The sequence below is a fragment of the Apteryx rowi genome, unplaced genomic scaffold (genome assembly GCF_003343035.1).
Source record: "Apteryx rowi isolate R43461 unplaced genomic scaffold, aptRow1 scaffold_299, whole genome shotgun sequence".
Classification (NCBI taxonomy): Eukaryota; Metazoa; Chordata; class Aves; order Apterygiformes; family Apterygidae; genus Apteryx; species Apteryx rowi.
In genome coordinates, this window is record NW_020449407.1 from 803,809 (window position 1) to 821,078 (window position 17,270).

Genomic DNA, 17,270 nt, shown 5'->3' on the forward strand with positions numbered 1-17,270 from the left:
ACCAGGGTCTCCGCGGCGCGGGTGGCGCTGGGCTGGGTCGGACCCGGGCCCGGGCCCTGCGCAACAGTTCCCCTGCGGGGGGGCCCTGCACAGCCCGGGCAAGGCGGCTGGGTGCTGGTGCGCCACAGGCAGTGCCTTGTTGGAGCTGTGGAAAAAAGTATCGCTGTATTTGCCTATTCGAGAAGCAGAAGGCGAAAACACTCAGAGTTATCTTCTTTTGCAGATTTATCAGTGCTTTGTCAGGACCTCGTTCAGGGTCTCCATGTTGTCCCGCCTCCATAAAATCGACCTGAGAAAAAGTGGGGGACAGTCTGCTTGGACTGTGTGTTTCCAGTAAGCTTTGGTTTGTGACTCCAAAAAAGGCAGGTGTGCATCCTTTGAGCGACAGAGAGGTACAGACTAAATGGATCTAAAGACAGCAGTGTTCAATGCAGCTCGTGATGGCAAGCTGCGGCTCCTTTCCAAGTTACTGGCAAGCAAAACAAGAGAAGAGGTGGCCTTACTTATGTCAGAAAAAACCAATGGTGCCACACCACTCCTGATGGCAGCTCGTTATGGGCACCTTGACATGGTGGAATACTTGCTGGACCATTGTTCTGCTTCAATAGAAGTTGGTGGTTCAGTGAATTTTGACGGTGAGACCATCGAGGGAGCCCCACCATTATGGGCAGCATCAGCTGCTGGTCACTTAAAGGTGGTTCAGTGTCTGTTAGATCATGGTGCATCTGTCAACAACACGACTCTGACAAATTCAACGCCGCTTAGAGCTGCCTGTTTTGATGGTCACCTGGAAATAGTAAAATACCTCGTGGAGCACAAAGCGGACTTGGAAGTATCAAACCGTCATGGGCATACGTGCTTGATGATCTCCTGTTACAAGGGCCACAAAGAAATTGCTCAGTATTTACTTGAAAAAGGAGCAGATGTTAACAGAAAAAGTGTTAAAGGTAAGTTAATTGTTTCATTTTCCTTATAGTAAAGAGGAGGGAAGTTATTCAATTATCCTCCTTTAGGAGGCTGACACCCAAAAATATTCGTCTCATCTCATAATGTGAATGTTTTTTTTCAGTAAGAAATTAAGTGTGTTTAGCTATGTTTTTACAGGTTTTTTTCAGCATACTCATTTTCTTATTTGTTAACACTGGTTATATACTTTCACTCTATATTGATACTTTCTAATCTTAAACTCCAGTTCTTAAAAAGATTTAGTCATATGAAACTTGGCATTTATATATGTGCGAAAGCTAATCAACTTTTGCTGAGGAAGCTTATTTGTAGCATGTATGTGTAGTAACATGCTCAAATATATGAGCATATATTGTATAAAATTTAAGATGCTTTTCATTCTGTTTCTTAGCAGACCAAATGTGCTGTACATAAAACTGGCCTGTGCCACTAAGACTAGAATAGGGAAACATGCGTAAAGGAGAAGAATTCTTTTCTACACTGGATATGCATAACCACTTTGATTTTTACTTCTCCCTTCCCTCCAAATTTTTTAATCCTCTTGAATTTTTTTTTTCTCCTCAATGCTGCTAAACAAAAATGTATATTAGGATTCAAGAAATGAAGCTCCATGTGACTGTGATCACAACAGAGGACTTCCAGTAGTGCGTGGATCACAATGGACATCTCTTTGCCTCTGTTTACAATTATCCTAACATTGTTGTTCAAAGTCAAGCCTTCTGTTCTTTTTGCAGCGATCATAATTATGTGGACCTCTTGTTTGAGATGTAATAAAAATTAGCAATTAGAACTTGCATGTGAAAATGATATTGGCCGAAAAAGCATATTGATTATTGCAGATTATGGTTAATTTTTAGCTCATTGAGCCAGGATTGTGTTTCAGCAGCTTCTTTTTTATATGTGTTAATAATCTGCTAATAAATCTTTTTGTAGGGTGGTAGTTCCAATGCCTGTTTCTTGCTAACTGTGTTTTTAACAATATAAATATACTTAAAGTATATTTTGACAGGAAAAAAGCATAGCGCATAGATTACTTAAGTGCCAAATATGGGAGTAATGTATTTGAAATAGCTGTTCAGCTAAATATGCCTTTTTTCAGCAAATCATGCGGATATGTGAGGTTAATGTAAAGAATGCTAAACTACAAATTTGTCATAGAGGTGGGCAGAGCAAAATAAATTTTTCTTTTTAAGGATTTAAGGTTGCCTATGAATCATCATGGACTTGTGATAGGATAAAAATGTCATGTTTCTAGACTGGGTTCTTGAAATAATGAGCTAAGTATAAAATATACATTGTTTTTTTCAGTTTTAAACCAATCCCTTTAAATGATAGGTATGAACAGCATAGAGTCATTAAATTTTTTTTTTCTCATTTTGTGTCAGTGGAGTAGGCTTTAATTTGCTGGTCCTTATTATTCACTTTACTAATGCATTAATTTTATTTTTCTTTGTTTACATGACTGACAGCTGTGCACTCCTGAGGATTTTCTCACTGATCTCAGTTTCTCTATTATCTTAATTCATTCCTCTCTCCACTTCCTTCAGTTTCTGTATGACTCACAAGTTAGTCTCATGAGCAGAAGTTCCTAAGTTAATAACTGATCCTTATTTGTGATTAAAAAAAAAAAAGTTGAATTGGATATGTTTTAGCTCATTAAAATTCTTTTTTTTTATTTTGACCTGCAGTGTGTACAAACGAATATGTGTACATATATCTGTCAGTCAAGTATGGCCTGCCTTTTTTGTATTTGGAAGCAAATGCTCCCCTCTGACATGAGCATACTTTTTCTTTTTGGCATCATGAAGCAATCTAATCTCTGGAGTTATTTAATAAGCAGTGACAAGGTTAAGGAGGAGAGAAAGAAAGTACTGTAAACCCTGAAAGTCAGCTGTGGAAAGGCAGAAGAACTGAGCAAAACTGATAGCCTTAAATATTAATATGAGTGTTGCAATGGCTGAGGCTCAACAACTAACCTTCTGAACTTTGTTTTGCAAGAATGCTTGCTAGCTATTTCAAAATGGATGTTTCCAATAGGATTCATACTGCACTCTTATAATTCATCTCGGAGTCTCTTTCTGTGCCTTACTTTCAGTTTTTACTCCTCCCTGTTGTGTTTCAAACATTCTCTTGACAGAAAGCAGAGACGCTTGTAGCAGGGAGATAAAGAGGACGCMAGAGTCCTCTGCTCCTGAATAGTAAAAATTGTCGCTATCCTTCCATCTAAACTCTCTTTAGATAGGCCCCTTCCTGTAAATTTTGCTGCATTTGAAATTATAAAGCTCCTTACAAGAACAGAACTCTAACTTTACTAGAAGTATGCTTAGAAAAATGCTGTTATGGGAGTTCACTAGAGATTATCTTCCAGATATTATTCTTGAAATTGGGGAAAGAGGGGATGGCAAAATTACTCGAACTATTCCTTACGCTTTTCCACTAGATTTTCATATTGTAAGACAGGACTTTATTCACAGTTTAAAAAGTGGAAGAATTCTAGAGCTGGGAAAGATGTAAAAATATGTTTTCAAGTGTTGACAGTTCCGGGGAAAAATCCAAATATTTTGAGATGAAAAAACAGGTAAGTTCACTGAGACCTAAAAATCAGGATAACTGAGGCAGGGTATAATAGAGCAGTTAAAAAAAAAAAAAAAACATGTTCTGAAACACTGCTTCTAAAATACAGGCATAATCCAACGACTGTTTTGGACTACTAAACTTCATAATGCAGAGGTTTTGGAAGGAGAGTTGGGGAAGTGCAAAAGTATAGCTAGGGTATGGTTAAGATATTCATGAAGATTTCGGAGTCTTTGATTCAGATGGAAGACTACTCTGAGGTAAAGCATGAATCTAGCGCTATCACAGGAGATGATAGTGAAGAAGGAGGTGGAGATGTTTGGCATAGATGACAGTGCTATACTGTGAAAGATGGCCAATAGTTCTAAATTTAAAATATGACCATTTGCTTGTCCTTGGTCTTGCCACAGTTTTACAGATCTGACTTTTACAGTTTCTCCAAACTTTTATGAAGAGCGTAGGTAACAGAAATGGAAACAAAGGATTTTCTTAAAATGTTTTAGGTCACATGAACTGTGTGAAGAAAAAAGTGATAAGCAGGATAAGAGAAGTCTCTTTTTCTCTTTTAGAATTGTGGAAAATAGCAAAGATATCTGTAGAATTAAAGACTTTTTTTAAGAAAAGCAAAAAAGTGGCTAAAGCAATGCTTCCGATATGAGTTAATTCAACCTTGTCTTCCTAATTCACAGGCTTCTCCAAAACCTTACTCCTGGTTTAAGGTGGTACAGATTAAAACTAACAAGGTTTGATTTTTTCACCAATATGAAATGTCTAATAGATTTTTGTAGTAGCAGAAACAGAGTTTTTTATGCAGGAAGAGCCCTTCAAGTAAGCTCTTGAGTGAGACACAGATCCTCCTACCTGTGTGCTTGGATTAGGAGGAACATTCCGTATTTTGGCTGCAAGTAGTTTTCTTTTCTGCTGCATTGTGAAGCCTGCTGATGATCTGTAGTTGAGGGATAGTGCTCCCGTACAGCATTAAGAATAGACCTCTGGATTCTTGATCACAGTGTTTTGCTGATGTGCTTCTCTGTGCAGGCTGATCAGTGAGAGGTGGAGGAGGGAGAATGCTTACTCTTGTAATTCCAATAGTAGTGGTCTTTGGGGCTTGAAATTGGATTTGGGCTCTGCTGATGATCTACCTGGGACTGTGTTGTTAGAATTGGATTTTCTATTTAAAACACATTTAATTTCCACCATAAAAATATTTTGCATACAAACCATTTTAAAGGAATGTTATACCTGTAATTTAACTCCAGACAAAAATATTTGTATCTTGCGCTTTGACAATTTGCAACCAGTATTTTGATACTTTGCATTATGCTTTATCCCTCCTCTGCCAGAGCAGCTGCAGTAATGGAGATTCATTCCCTTCCTTTCTGAATTAAGAGGTTAAATTGTAGATAAAGTACATTAGCTCTGATAGCCAGGATGGATTGTATGTAATGGCACAGGGAATAAGAACTCTCTTCCAAAATAATTACATGAAAGGCAGATTTTTTTTTTTTCTGAATGCGGCTTGTAACTCTTTCCATTGCTCAGCTGCTTGGAATGCAGTCTTTATCATCGAGGTGATGTTCCTGGATTTTACTGATGGTTTTCAATACCTCTGTTCCCTTTGAATTGTTAGTAGACACATCTGCTAGCCAAAAGACTAATTTCTCCCCTCCTAAGTATTAGAAAACATCATAAGAGCTGCTGGCATTCCTTTAGGTGCATCTTTGAGATCGGCGCAGGAATGTTTGTTTATTTGTTGTTTATGATCCTCCATACTACCATAACAGTTAGAAGAAATCATGTATTTTGAAAATGCAAAATAACACGGTGATTGAAAGGCTTGTTGTTCTTAAATACAGCTAGCTATGGTGCAGTATTTGATTATATTAGCTTTGCAAAATAATATGGAGGATGAGGCTTGTTCAATTTACTTGCTTGTTTTGGGAAGTATAGAACTATATGGATCTCAGTCTCTGAGTACTTTCAAGGTTATTCACATAGTGCTAGCCCTTGATATGGTATTACTATTTCAGTGTTATCATTTACATGGGAGACTGGAGAGCATAACGCTCTCGAACCTGCTGGGAGGGAAAAAGCCTTTTATGGACTTGGCAGACCCAGAAATAGGAGGATTAGACAGATGCATACTCTTTGCTCTGTGATCAGTGTGGTTTAGTATACATTAAAAATAATTAATCTTCCCTAGTAGTAAACATCAAGGAGTCTGACAGGTTTGTTCTCTTCTGAGATTTGTCTTGTCTGCTTGCCAAAATTCATTTTGGAAGAAAAACAAAGGTCTCTCCCACCCCCCATGAATAAAGGTCTTACTCTAAAAATGTTCTGTCTTTTTTATTTTATTTTTTTGGTTTGGTTTGCTTTTTCCTTTTTTGGATGGTATTATGTGATGGAGTGCACTGCATTTTGTGAATGTTTTGTGTGTAATGCTATGTGAAATGGGAGATCAGTAGGAATGTCTGTAAATAGTAAAGGAAGATACAGTTTAAGAGGAATAAATTCTTGAATTTCAACTGAAAAAGGAGTTCATGCTGAAATTAATCAATTCACAGCATTTGCTGCTTTGTATTATTAATCTTAGTAATACAGGTTGTCCTTAAGTACTTTTGTGAGCAAGGGAGCAGTTATTACTTAATTCCTTTATAAAGGGAAGGCATATCTTTATTTTTTCTTTATGGTTATGTATGCTAAGCATAAAGTAGACATCAGACAGTACTCTTATGCACTGTCTGTGTTTGCATGTATGTATCAATACATTTTTAAAAATCAGTAATACTACTAGAGGACTAACTTGCTTCAAGTGCTCTGCTAAAAAATAGTGTTATATGATCAACTTCACTTTACAAAGGTGATGAATTTCATCTGCAAGGCTGCAAAAATATATCCGCATGATTAGTTTTACACACTGCTCATGTCCTCCAAATTAAATCACTTTTCTTGTATATTTAAAGTTGAGCAGTTGAGTGTATTTCTTCAGGAACAGGCTTTGGATATGGAGTCAGACTGATAGAAAATTTTAAAAAAAGTTTTACTATCCAGAAATTTGATCAAGCATTTTATAAATTTTAGGAGGTGGATGTAGTTAATATTGGTTGCAAATCAAGCCAAATCACTTTGTGTCATTGCTTTGCTTTTTTTCCTTCCCATGCCACAAGCTACGAGTCTATTCTGGGAATAATTTGCTTCTGACATAGAAAGGCATGGCCTCATTGTAAATTTGAATCCCTCCCAGATGTGCTTTTTGTAACACTGGATAGTTAGGGAATTAGTTCTGCGATACATGGAGCCTTTGTGTAATGTTCATACTACCACTTCTAAAGTAGGTCTGTAGCAAAAGAATAAAACATGAAGCCATGATATCAACTTATACCATCCCCCCCCCTTTTTTTGTAAGATTTCAAAGGACTAAAGGGGAGAATTGGACACTAAGTGTACCGCCATGTCCTCTTTCGAGTTGTTCCTCAAACTTAACGCTTGATAATTGATAGGTGGATGGCTGGGTAGTCTTGTTATTTCTTAAGACTGGGTTGTATTACTATTATTTTAAATTGGCAGCTCTAAACTGTCTAGCTACCCATGTCCATTTCTTCTCTATGGGAGCTAGTAATCTTCCTTCCTGCTGCTGTTTCATCCAATTAAACTGAAGCGAGGTGCAGCCACTAAAAATTAGTGGTGACATCCTTCCTTTATTAGCTTACACATTGCTTGAAGTAGGCCTCTGAGGGCTACTACAATATAAGTAGCTAAAAAGTTATTCTACTTCTGATACGCTGTCAGTGACCTCTGTTTAAGTCAACAATAATAATACTACTGATAATACTAATAAAAATGTGACTTTCTTCCAAAGAAAGAGATCATTTGGAGAAAGCAGTGAGATTCTGTGGAGTTTTAGGAATATTTCCATGTGTTCTGCATATCTGCATTGTAAATTAAGGGCATGCAAACTCTTGAATTGGACCTGAATGTACTCGGACAATGGCTAAGCTTAATTTGTGTGGATTTTTGTGATATTAATGTGTCATAACATATATGCCTGCCAATGATGAAAGAGTGTAAAGGGCAATGTCATATGATGATGGATGTAGTGTGTAATATGGATAGTTACCATTGATCCTAATGTCAAAGCTGGGAAGATGTGTATTAATAGTTGTGCGGCGATTGTAAGAACTTTGGTGTTACTAGTATGTTTTGATTTGTTTGTCTTCAATATGCTTTTGTCATGACTTTTTAATAACTCGAAAGTATTGACTGGAAGGTAGAAAACACAGAAATACRAACAGTGACTAATTTAAACATGAAATGCTGTCAACTAAGGATGCCTCTAGTATTTTAATGAGCACAGTGTGATCTGTATTAAAATATTTATTGAGAATTTTATTCTTTTTTGAATTGACTAACGCTTCAAATATAACTTCATCTATGTACACTGGTACTTTGAAATGTGAGTGTTAAATTTGCAGAGCTAACGCAGGGTTCTGACATGCACTGGTGAAAACGCTTGTAATTCTGAATTTATTTTATCCCAGGCCTTGTCTAGATTGGCATTAGAAAGATCTTTTGGAGGGTGCCAATTCCAGTGTTTCTGAGCTCTGCTGTGAGGGAGGGAGTATGGACTTGAATACACTCCGAACTGGCTACGTTAACTGGTGGCTCAGCCTGTACCAAGATGAATCTGGCTTTGCCCTCATCACTGAGTGCAGAAGCACAGACAGCCTGAGGAGCCAGCTCGTCTTTAGTTCTGGCTTGACAGCTGTAGTTATGTTTTGCCTAGACTTTCTCTAGCACAGCAAGAAGGCTTATGCAATGTGTACGTCTACTAGCAAGTTTCTCTTGTGTTTTTTGTCTGGTTTGACCTTTGTCTGTCTTGGGAATGTAAAAGTTTCATACTTGTCAATATTGAAATATCAGGAGTTTTCTCATCTGTGATGTGTAATAAGGACAGAGGGAATTCTAACTGATGAACTGTAGTTGACAAATTCATCAAACTTGTAAACCGCCTAAGTCTGGAGTATCTCTGTTGCTCTGACTTGCTGATCTTAGTAGAGCCTGTTGTGTGACCAGACCAATTGATACTTGAAGTTCCTGTAACTGACCTAACATTCTCCATTAGAAACAAAGATTGCGTAGGGTATTTGAGAGTTGCCATTGCAAAGCCTGGTTTCAGTTTTGTATGTCTTGATCTAACAGATAATTTCAAGTGCTACTTTGTGGGGGGAGGTGTCTTCCTCTGCTTACTTTTTGGTAAGTGATAGCAAAATAATTGGCTGCTCTTCAGAAATATATCAAGAAAGAACATTTTGCAAGTTCTTAGAAGTTCACTGTGTTAATGAACTTCAGTATTTTCTGAGGTTGTTTTTCTTTCTTTAATGTTTGGAGCTTGCACTTAAAGTGTTGGTTTAGGGGGCAAAATGTGTTTGTAGCTCCCTTTCTGCTCTAATTGTGAAAATCTGTTAAACTTCAGCCATAAGGCTTTGTGAATAGCTTTTAGCGCATCTTTGGTAGGAATTTGATTAGAGTGGCAGTTAAATTTTCTGTATGGTATATTTGTGTATGTGGTGCGCTTAAGTTGCAATGCTGTTTGTCTTGAATGACTGTTCCTCCTTACCACTGTCTTTCCGGCTACTGGAATGGAGAGCAGTGAGGAAGGCTTGAAATGTGCTGCCAGTTCTTCCTCTGATGGTCCACCACCAAGTTTGAGGAAGAAACAGCAGATTAACTTACATATAAAGTTTTGAGAAGTGAAAGATCAGAAGAAAGTGAGGAGGGAGGGGATGTTTGGAATACAAGCAGGAGAACAGAGGCAAAATTTTCTGTTCCCATTAGAACATTTTCATCCAAACAGACCTTGAGTCTGTACGTTCTTTTACTGTATACCAAAACTTGCCAAACTCTTGGATAAACTTGTTCCATCCCAGTGACTTGCACAGAAGATAAAGGCAAGCTACCATTTGATAATCTGCTAACTCAAAAGATAGGTTGTGTTGTGGATCCAAAGCATCTGGTGCTGCTAGTCGCAAGTAGGTATTGAATTTAGAGGACAGTCATCATGGTTTCACCAGATAGATAGTTCTCAATTTTGCTTTTGTTTTTCTTCAAACTTCAGCTTCATAGCCCCTCGCCATACTTCTTACTGGGAGGAAAATAAGAACACTATGAAGTCAAATATTCAAAAACCAGAAGACACCAAAACTATTGTATTGACTTAATTCAGGTTATTAAAAAAGAAATGAGAAAGAGAGGAATAAAATTTCTATTTCTGAAATATATTTAATGAGTGCCAGTCTTTCTTTTTCTTATGTATGTACTTACTTCAAAGATTTTACATTTAAATCTAGCCTATTTAAGATAGCATGAATAATATATTCTAGGCAGAAAGAATGTGTTAATGGAAAGCCTTTACCTGCACCTTATTTTTAGTTTATTTCCGTAGAGTGGTCAGCTTTTAAGACAGATCTTGGACACAAATTAAGGACTGATTTGAATTTCACTAGCTAAATGCTCTGTAATATGAAGAGTGAACTGCACATTCTAGAGACTGGAGCCTTTACAAAAAATACATTAAGGAAAAGTACAAAGGTAAATCTAAGCTGTTTAGATCAGTAGGCTCTACAACTACTAAACCACACTTTCCCCAGACATCAGCCAAAGATTTCAAGATTATTGCTTTGTTTCCTAACCTCCTTTAGTTCTGTATAGATCTAGAAACACAGCAGCAAAGCCCACTGCAAATCAATGTCTTGTTGGTGCAGCAGGAAGCTTGCCAAAAATGCAAATGTGAAAGTTTTCTAAAACTTTCTCTCCTCACTTCTAAAAGCCAAATCAGATGACTATGAATGGACAGAGAACTCTTGGAAAAGAAAGTCTTGTTTGAGAATGTGGAAACTTGCTGACGATGTAACAGAAACTGATGATCTGATGGCCAGTTAACTGGAATTTATAGTGCCAATGATGTAAGAAATCTTAATTTGGAGGGAAGTTTTTACAGAGGCTTTCTGTTAATTATTTTCATGTTGAGGTAGTGGGAGGCTGAAAAGATGGTATGCCTGAACCTGTAGTATGTATAAAGAAAAAGGTAGGTTGAAATTGTATAATTCTAAAAGCAATCAACCACAGAAGAGGCTTTATTATGTTGGGAGAGGAGCAGGAGAGTTGTTCACTATCCATCTTCTCTTTTCCCCCAATGAAATGCTCATATTTGAACTTTATATATAATTATTTATACATTTATAACTAATATTTATAATTACTATTCTTTAAATGGATAAAAGTTTTGTGCTCAATTGTGATGTCTGATGCCTTCTTTCTAATTTGCTGCAAATATGGTCTTCAGTCAAGTGTCACTAGTGCTTGCTAGAAACTTCCCCACGTAGTGTTAGAAACTGATTGCCTTTAAATAAGAGGGTGTGCAATGTCATGCTAATGAGAAATAATCTGAATATAAATGATCAGACTCTTAAAAACCAGGTGGCTGCATGTTGTGTGTTGAAGGTGGTGTTTACTTTTGTTTTTGTTTTTCCTCTCTTGGCTTTGGGAGTCCTAACCAGAGGAACAAACAGAGGGGTTAAAGTGGGACTTCAGGATAAAGACCTAACAAATACCAGCACTAAGAAAAGTGTGTCTGTGTGTATACGTAGGCTTGATAAAATAACCAGCTCCCTCAGAATATTATGGCAGTCTCTGAAGCCCCAGCTGAGATGGAGGGCCTGTTGTGATGAACTGTATTTTCCTTTGTATACAATTATTGCCCTGATACACTTAAAAGGCTTGGATGAAGGAGAGAAGAGGTACAGTGTAGAGGCGAATAAAACCAATGGTGAGTTAGCACAGCTTTAATTTTTATACAGATTTCATTATTTTTTTTAATCATGGCTGGAGGTAGGGAGGAAGGAAGAATATTTGACAAAAGAAGAGAATGTCTAACAACTTAGAGACAGCAAGCTTRGGTTTCTGTTTTATCCTTGAAAGCAGATACAAAATGGTTCATGTACTGAAGAATTGTTTCGAGTTTTGAATAATGAAACAAAAGGGTCCTTAAAACCTCTTTAATTCTTTCAGGTAATAACATCAAGCATTTTGATTTGTAAAAATGCCTGGCAGTGTTGATATTTTAATCAGGTCTTGAATATTTTAACTAACCATTTAAAGCCTTTCATGGTCCAAAGATGTCAGAACAGGGGTGCGGGTTTGTGTGTTTGTTTTAGTTATTTTTTTAAATAACTACTAGTGTGGTGAGGTTTGAACTATAATTTAATTTTGATTCGTGTAATTGATTTTCTTCTCTTGCTAGGAAACACTGCATTACATGACTGTGCAGAATCTGGAAGTTTGGAGATCATGAAGATGCTTCTCAAGTATTGTGCTAAGATGGAAAAGGACGGCTATGGAATGACTCCCCTTCTGTCAGCCAGTGTAACCGGCCACACAAATATTGTGGACTTTCTGACGCAGCATGTACAGACCAGTAAGACAGAGCGCATAAATGCTCTAGAACTTCTAGGAGCAACTTTTGTGGACAAAAAGAGAGATCTGCTTGGTGCTTTGAAATACTGGAAACGAGCTATGGAGATGAGATACAGTGATAGGACTAATATCCTAAGCAAGCCTGTGCCACAAACACTAATTATGGCCTATGATTATGCTAAAGAGGTGAATAGCTCAGAAGAGCTAGAAAACCTTATTGCCGACCCTGATGAGATGAGAATGCAAGCACTATTAATTAGAGAACGTATTCTTGGTCCTTCACACCCAGATACATCCTACTATATTAGATACAGAGGTGCTGTCTATGCAGACTCTGGAAACTTCAAGCGATGCATCAACTTATGGAAATATGCTCTGGACATGCAGCAGAGCAATCTAGACCCACTGAGCCCTATGACAGCCAGCAGTTTACTGTCGTTCGCTGAACTCTTCTCCTTCATGCTGCAGGATAGGGCAAAAGGCCTGCTAGGCACTACTGTTACATTTGATGATCTCATGGGTATACTGTGCAAAAGTGTCCTCGAAATAGAACGGGCTATGAAACAAACGCAGTGTCCTCCAGACCCAATACAGCTGAACAAAGCTCTTTCCATCATTTTGCATTTAATTTGCTTGTTGGAAAAAGTACCTTGCAGCTCAGAACAGGAACATTTTAAGAAACAGACTATTTACAAGTTTCTTAAGCTTCAGCCTAGAGGGAAGAATAACTTCAGTCCACTTCACCTTGCTGTTGACAAGAATACTACATGCGTGGGGCGCTACCCAGTTTGTAAATTCCCCTCTCTACAAGTTACTTCTATACTGGTGGAATGTGGTGCAGATGTAAATGTCAGAGACTCTGATAACAACAGTCCTTTACACATTGCTGCACTGAACAACCATCCAGACATCATGAATCTTCTTATCAAGTCAGGTTCACACTTTGATGCCACAAACTTGCATAAACAAACTGCTAGTGATTTGCTGGATGAGAAGGAAATAGCAAAAAATTTGATCCAGCCCATAAATCATACTACGTTGCAGTGTCTTGCTGCTCGTGTTATAGTGAATCATAACATATACTACACAGGACACATCCCTGAAAAATTGGAGAACTTTGTTTTGCTCCATAGATGATAGTGTGGAGTCTCAGAGTACTGTTGTTGAAGCACGACTTGGTGACAATGTTTTTCTCGAGCACTGTTGTGATACACCAGCGTTCCCTTAGCTTGCTCCATCTTGCTGTCATTGGCTAAAGCGTTGTTAGCATCAGATCTACAGAGCTGATTACCCAGTATTTAATATGAATATGCCATATAATATATTTTGTGGATTATTTAGAAATGTAATGCCATATTTAGACTCTTAAAATTGTCTGCCAAAGGCTTGTCTATTCTGGTCTTATTTGCCTGTTGGGTGTTTGGGACTGAGCTGAATATTTTCCACTGATGTCTTTTTACTATAACTGTTGTGTGGATTTTATACAGTTGGAAGGTCATCATTTTTGATTTTGCTTGAGCATTTCTACTTTTACTCTATTCTTTTTCTATGGACTCATTGCTAAACTGTACAAGTTGTATGGACTTGTTAACATTTGCAACTACCATAAGTGCTTTTATCTTCTCTATGCAGTGGCTTAAACATGACTGTTGTGTGTGAGCATATTTCTATGCAGCAGTTGGCCAATTTCAACTTAAATGCCAGTTTTGTTTTGCAGTTTGTTTGGAGCTCTTTTTGAGAATGCTGCCTTCATAGCATGACAAATTTTGGAGCTACATATCAGCTCTCCAGCTGATCTCTCTTGATCCAGCTCTCTCTCTTGGGTTTGACTTTTTTATTCTCGCTGTAACTGAGGTCGCTTTCCTCTTGATCCCCTGGAAATTTGTGCTAAATTTGGGAGAAGAAACTCTCTCTTGTTCTCATGGTAATCCACTTGAACTTTAAATCTGAAAATCATTCTATTGCATCATGCAGTTAGGGGACAAGTCCTCATCATGTACAACTGACACCTTCCTCTTTGCACTCATGTCTTGCTTGTGCTGGTTATGTGACTAGATGTGAAGTTTGCTCAAAGTTTAACCTCAAACTTAATGATACACTTTAATGAGAAATAGATCAAATGTATGCCGTAGTTTAAATTTACAAATCAACTTCTTTAGCTACAAAAGAAACTAAAGCATGTTGGTGGCATGACGCTTATCAGTCCAAATCTAGACATCATCTAGTATAATTATAATGTAGTGAGTGGCTGTATGCCAGGGTATTGGAAGTTCTATAGCCGTGTCCCTTTTTCTTCATTTTAAATATCTTTATAAATACTTGCATGGATTTTTTTCATCTCTACTATCTGTCAGCTGTACTTAAAGAAAAAGCAGAAGTTCTGTTGTGTATATAGCTCCTGATTAAAGTTACCTATTTTTATAATATTTGCACAACAGCTTAGCTTTTACAACAGAAAGGGCTCTTTTGACTTGATAAGAAATCTATAAACAAAGATCATAAATGAGAGTGAGATTCAGGTAATTAATATAATTCAGCACTTTACTGTTGATTAATAGTAGAATTTATTATGGTACATTAGCCCTGCAAATGTCTTAAAGTGAAATTCATTTCTGTTGAGTAGAATAGAGTTTACCTGCAAGTTTAGTGGTCTAGCATATTGGATGTTGCTGACCTGATGTTTCATTTCAGTGATGGGCAGTAGTTGTACCTATGGGCTTCTTGCTCCAGAAATTCAACAAGTTGATCGAGGCTTTTGTCAGTGACAGAGATACTTAAAAGCCAAATGAATTAGATAAAGGAAACATTGATTTAGGAGGGTCTTTTTTTTAATTTGCTGTTGGAGTACTTTGTCTTTTGTGAATGAGGTTGAGGAAGAATATGGTCTTGAGAGCATACAAGAATAGTTTTTCCTTGCTTCTTGGCTGTTTCAGGTTTCCTCGTAGTGAACAGTGTGGAGCCAACTAGCTTATCCATCCTTGGGAAAAATACTGGGATGCTTTTAAAGAAAGATATGTTGAAAGCAGTGCTGTTTGTGTATTGCCATTTTCAGACTCTGTATTTTGAAGCAACTTTCACCTGTTTGTCCCATGGCATACGTATGTTGTTTGTATGAAATTCTGAGTATGAGGAAATCCTGTTAGTTTCTCTTGCGAATATGCAGCAGTAAATTTCTTTTCAATTGGCTGAACTTCTCTGATTTGCAATGGTTAAAACACATGCCACCCACGTTGTCATTTGTGAGAACAAGTAGTTTGATTTTTTTTTTTTTTTTTATTTCTTATTTTTGATATGCTTCTCTACTACTCTGTAAGAAGGTGTAATCAACAAATCACACCACGGCAGAAATAATCCACATTATACTTCAAGTCATTAAAAAAAAAAAGTCCTCTTTCTACAGGTCATAGAGAAAGGGACTTTTAGATCACTATTTTATACTCTGAAATCTGTACTGCTCTTCAGGGTTTGTAATTTAAATTTCTATCTTTATAACTGTCCGGTATCCTGTTTAAAATTAGTTACTTGGACATTTCAGTCCAGAAATACGATTTAAAATTATGGGAGTATGTGCTGATATTGTTAGCAAATTTTTGAATGAAAAATCTTCCTGAAAGAGAAAGAATATCACTTTCTAATGTATGTAATTCTAATGAGAATTACCAAGTCTTACAGGGAAGGCTTATTCTGATAACTGCTTTTTTTTGCCCCCTCCCCCCTTTTTTTTAAACAAAATTATTTAATAGGATGTACTGATTTATTGCATGTAGTTCTATCTAAATATTTACCCATATAGGTCAATCCTAAAGAATAACACCTTCCTTCAGAATTTAATTTTGCAAGGTCATGAGGCTATCTGCTGAACTCCTATTTGTGATCTTGTCAGATACTCAAAGGTGTCTAGATGGACAACTTGATGCATTTAATTCCATTTTCCACGTAGCCCTGTATGTTTACATTACCCTGTTTATACCCTGTTTAGTTGTTACTTCATTTTAAAAGAAATCAGTACAGAGCCTGTGTTGGATAATGTGTTAGGGATTAGTTAAGGCTTCACTGACTGGGGGGAGGGTTAGGACAGGAGACCTGACTGAGATGCCGCTGCTGCTGTGGCCAGTGCTAACGGGTAGTAGCAGTCTGGCCTTCCTCTGCTCCTAATTCAAACCAGGGGTGTCTCCACTTCAGTATAGATATCAACTTCCTGGACCAGAACTTTTTTTATTCTTAGCCTTGTTACTCATTCAGAGATGAGAATGAGATTATGTTAGTGAAACATGACTCTAAAGGCAATAGTGTTGCCAGCTGAACACAAACTGCGGTGAAGACAAGGAACTAAAGAGCATTCAGAACACAAAGAACTGTTTTCTTTTAGTCATATTTTTTAACTCATTCTTCTTCCGTTCTTCTCTTATCTGCCTTTTTGGGCTTTTTTTGCTGATGAAATGTACTGTTTCAGAGCTACCAACCATAAAATTGTTGAGAACACTGAGGAAAAAATTGTATGCCCTTTAGGGGTGTAGCAGGTTTTAAAATTGCTTAGACAGTTTATGGGTTTGTCTCTTTTAAAGACAAGGATACTGAAACATCTACTTGTTGGATTTTTTATTTTTTATTTTTTTAATAATAACTCAAAGCACTTTTTCCTTTAATCTTCTTGGGCTTCCACTGAAATACTTCAGCCAGGAAGATGAAAAGTATGTTGGTGAAAAAAAGAAATGCTCTTCTTACCAAATTCTAAAATTATATTCCTATTTTTATATCACTTAGACCTTTCCAGTAACAAGATTCCAGTTGTCTGTGGTGTCTCTGAGGTTCTGATTGTTAAATGCACAGTGTAAAGCCATCTTTTGAAATGTAAGGCAACAGTGTGGTTATTTTTCCAATTGTACTCTGCAATGGTCCCTGGATAGGAAATATTTTAATGTATTTCCTAAATCCTCAAAGAGTCCTCTTTTAACAACTGTTTTGAAACTGGTTGAAATTAAAATCTTTCATTTTTATAAAACACTGTATAAAAAAAGGATTGGAATGCTATGGCAAAATCCTTACRAAAGGATGCAATCCTTAACAGGAAAAACATGTGCCTCTTAGTTTTATATCAACCGCAAGGTAATTGCGGCAGGATATGACTGCTCTTGAAATAGCTTCCTCATGCTTTGAAATCTACAGAGTAGAAGGACCACTGTACCCTAAGATATTGGCAAATGTGAGTACAAAGACTTAACACTAATTGCCGTCTTCTGTGACTACAATAAAGTCAA

General features: G+C 37.1%; 1 protein-coding gene across 2 annotated transcripts; it reads left to right on the top strand.

Moving 5' to 3' along the window:
• The first annotated feature begins 78 nt into the window (after positions 1-78).
• FEM1C (fem-1 homolog C) lies at positions 79-16,713 on the top strand. Of its 2 annotated transcripts, none has more exons than XM_026069479.1 (2): positions 79-947; positions 11,840-16,713. In XM_026069479.1, exons 1-2 carry the CDS (start codon positions 404-406, stop codon positions 13,147-13,149), a joined length of 1,854 nt encoding a protein of 617 aa, XP_025925264.1. In that variant the 5' UTR covers positions 79-403; the 3' UTR covers positions 13,150-16,713. The 2 variants fall into 2 exon arrangements, with proteins under 2 accessions (XP_025925264.1, XP_025925265.1); XM_026069480.1 differs by lacking the exon at positions 79-947 and adding an exon at positions 10,810-11,365.
• The last annotated feature ends 557 nt before the right edge of the window (positions 16,714-17,270 follow it).

Excerpts from the sequence above, each read along its gene's own strand:
- FEM1C (XM_026069479.1), top strand. The coding sequence starts at position 404 with ATGGATCTAAAGACAGCAGTGTTCAATGCAGCTCGTGATGGCAAGCTG. Across the intron at positions 948-11,839 it reads TAACAGAAAAAGTGTTAAAG|GAAACACTGCATTACATGAC; the intron begins GTAAGTTAATTG and ends TTCTCTTGCTAG.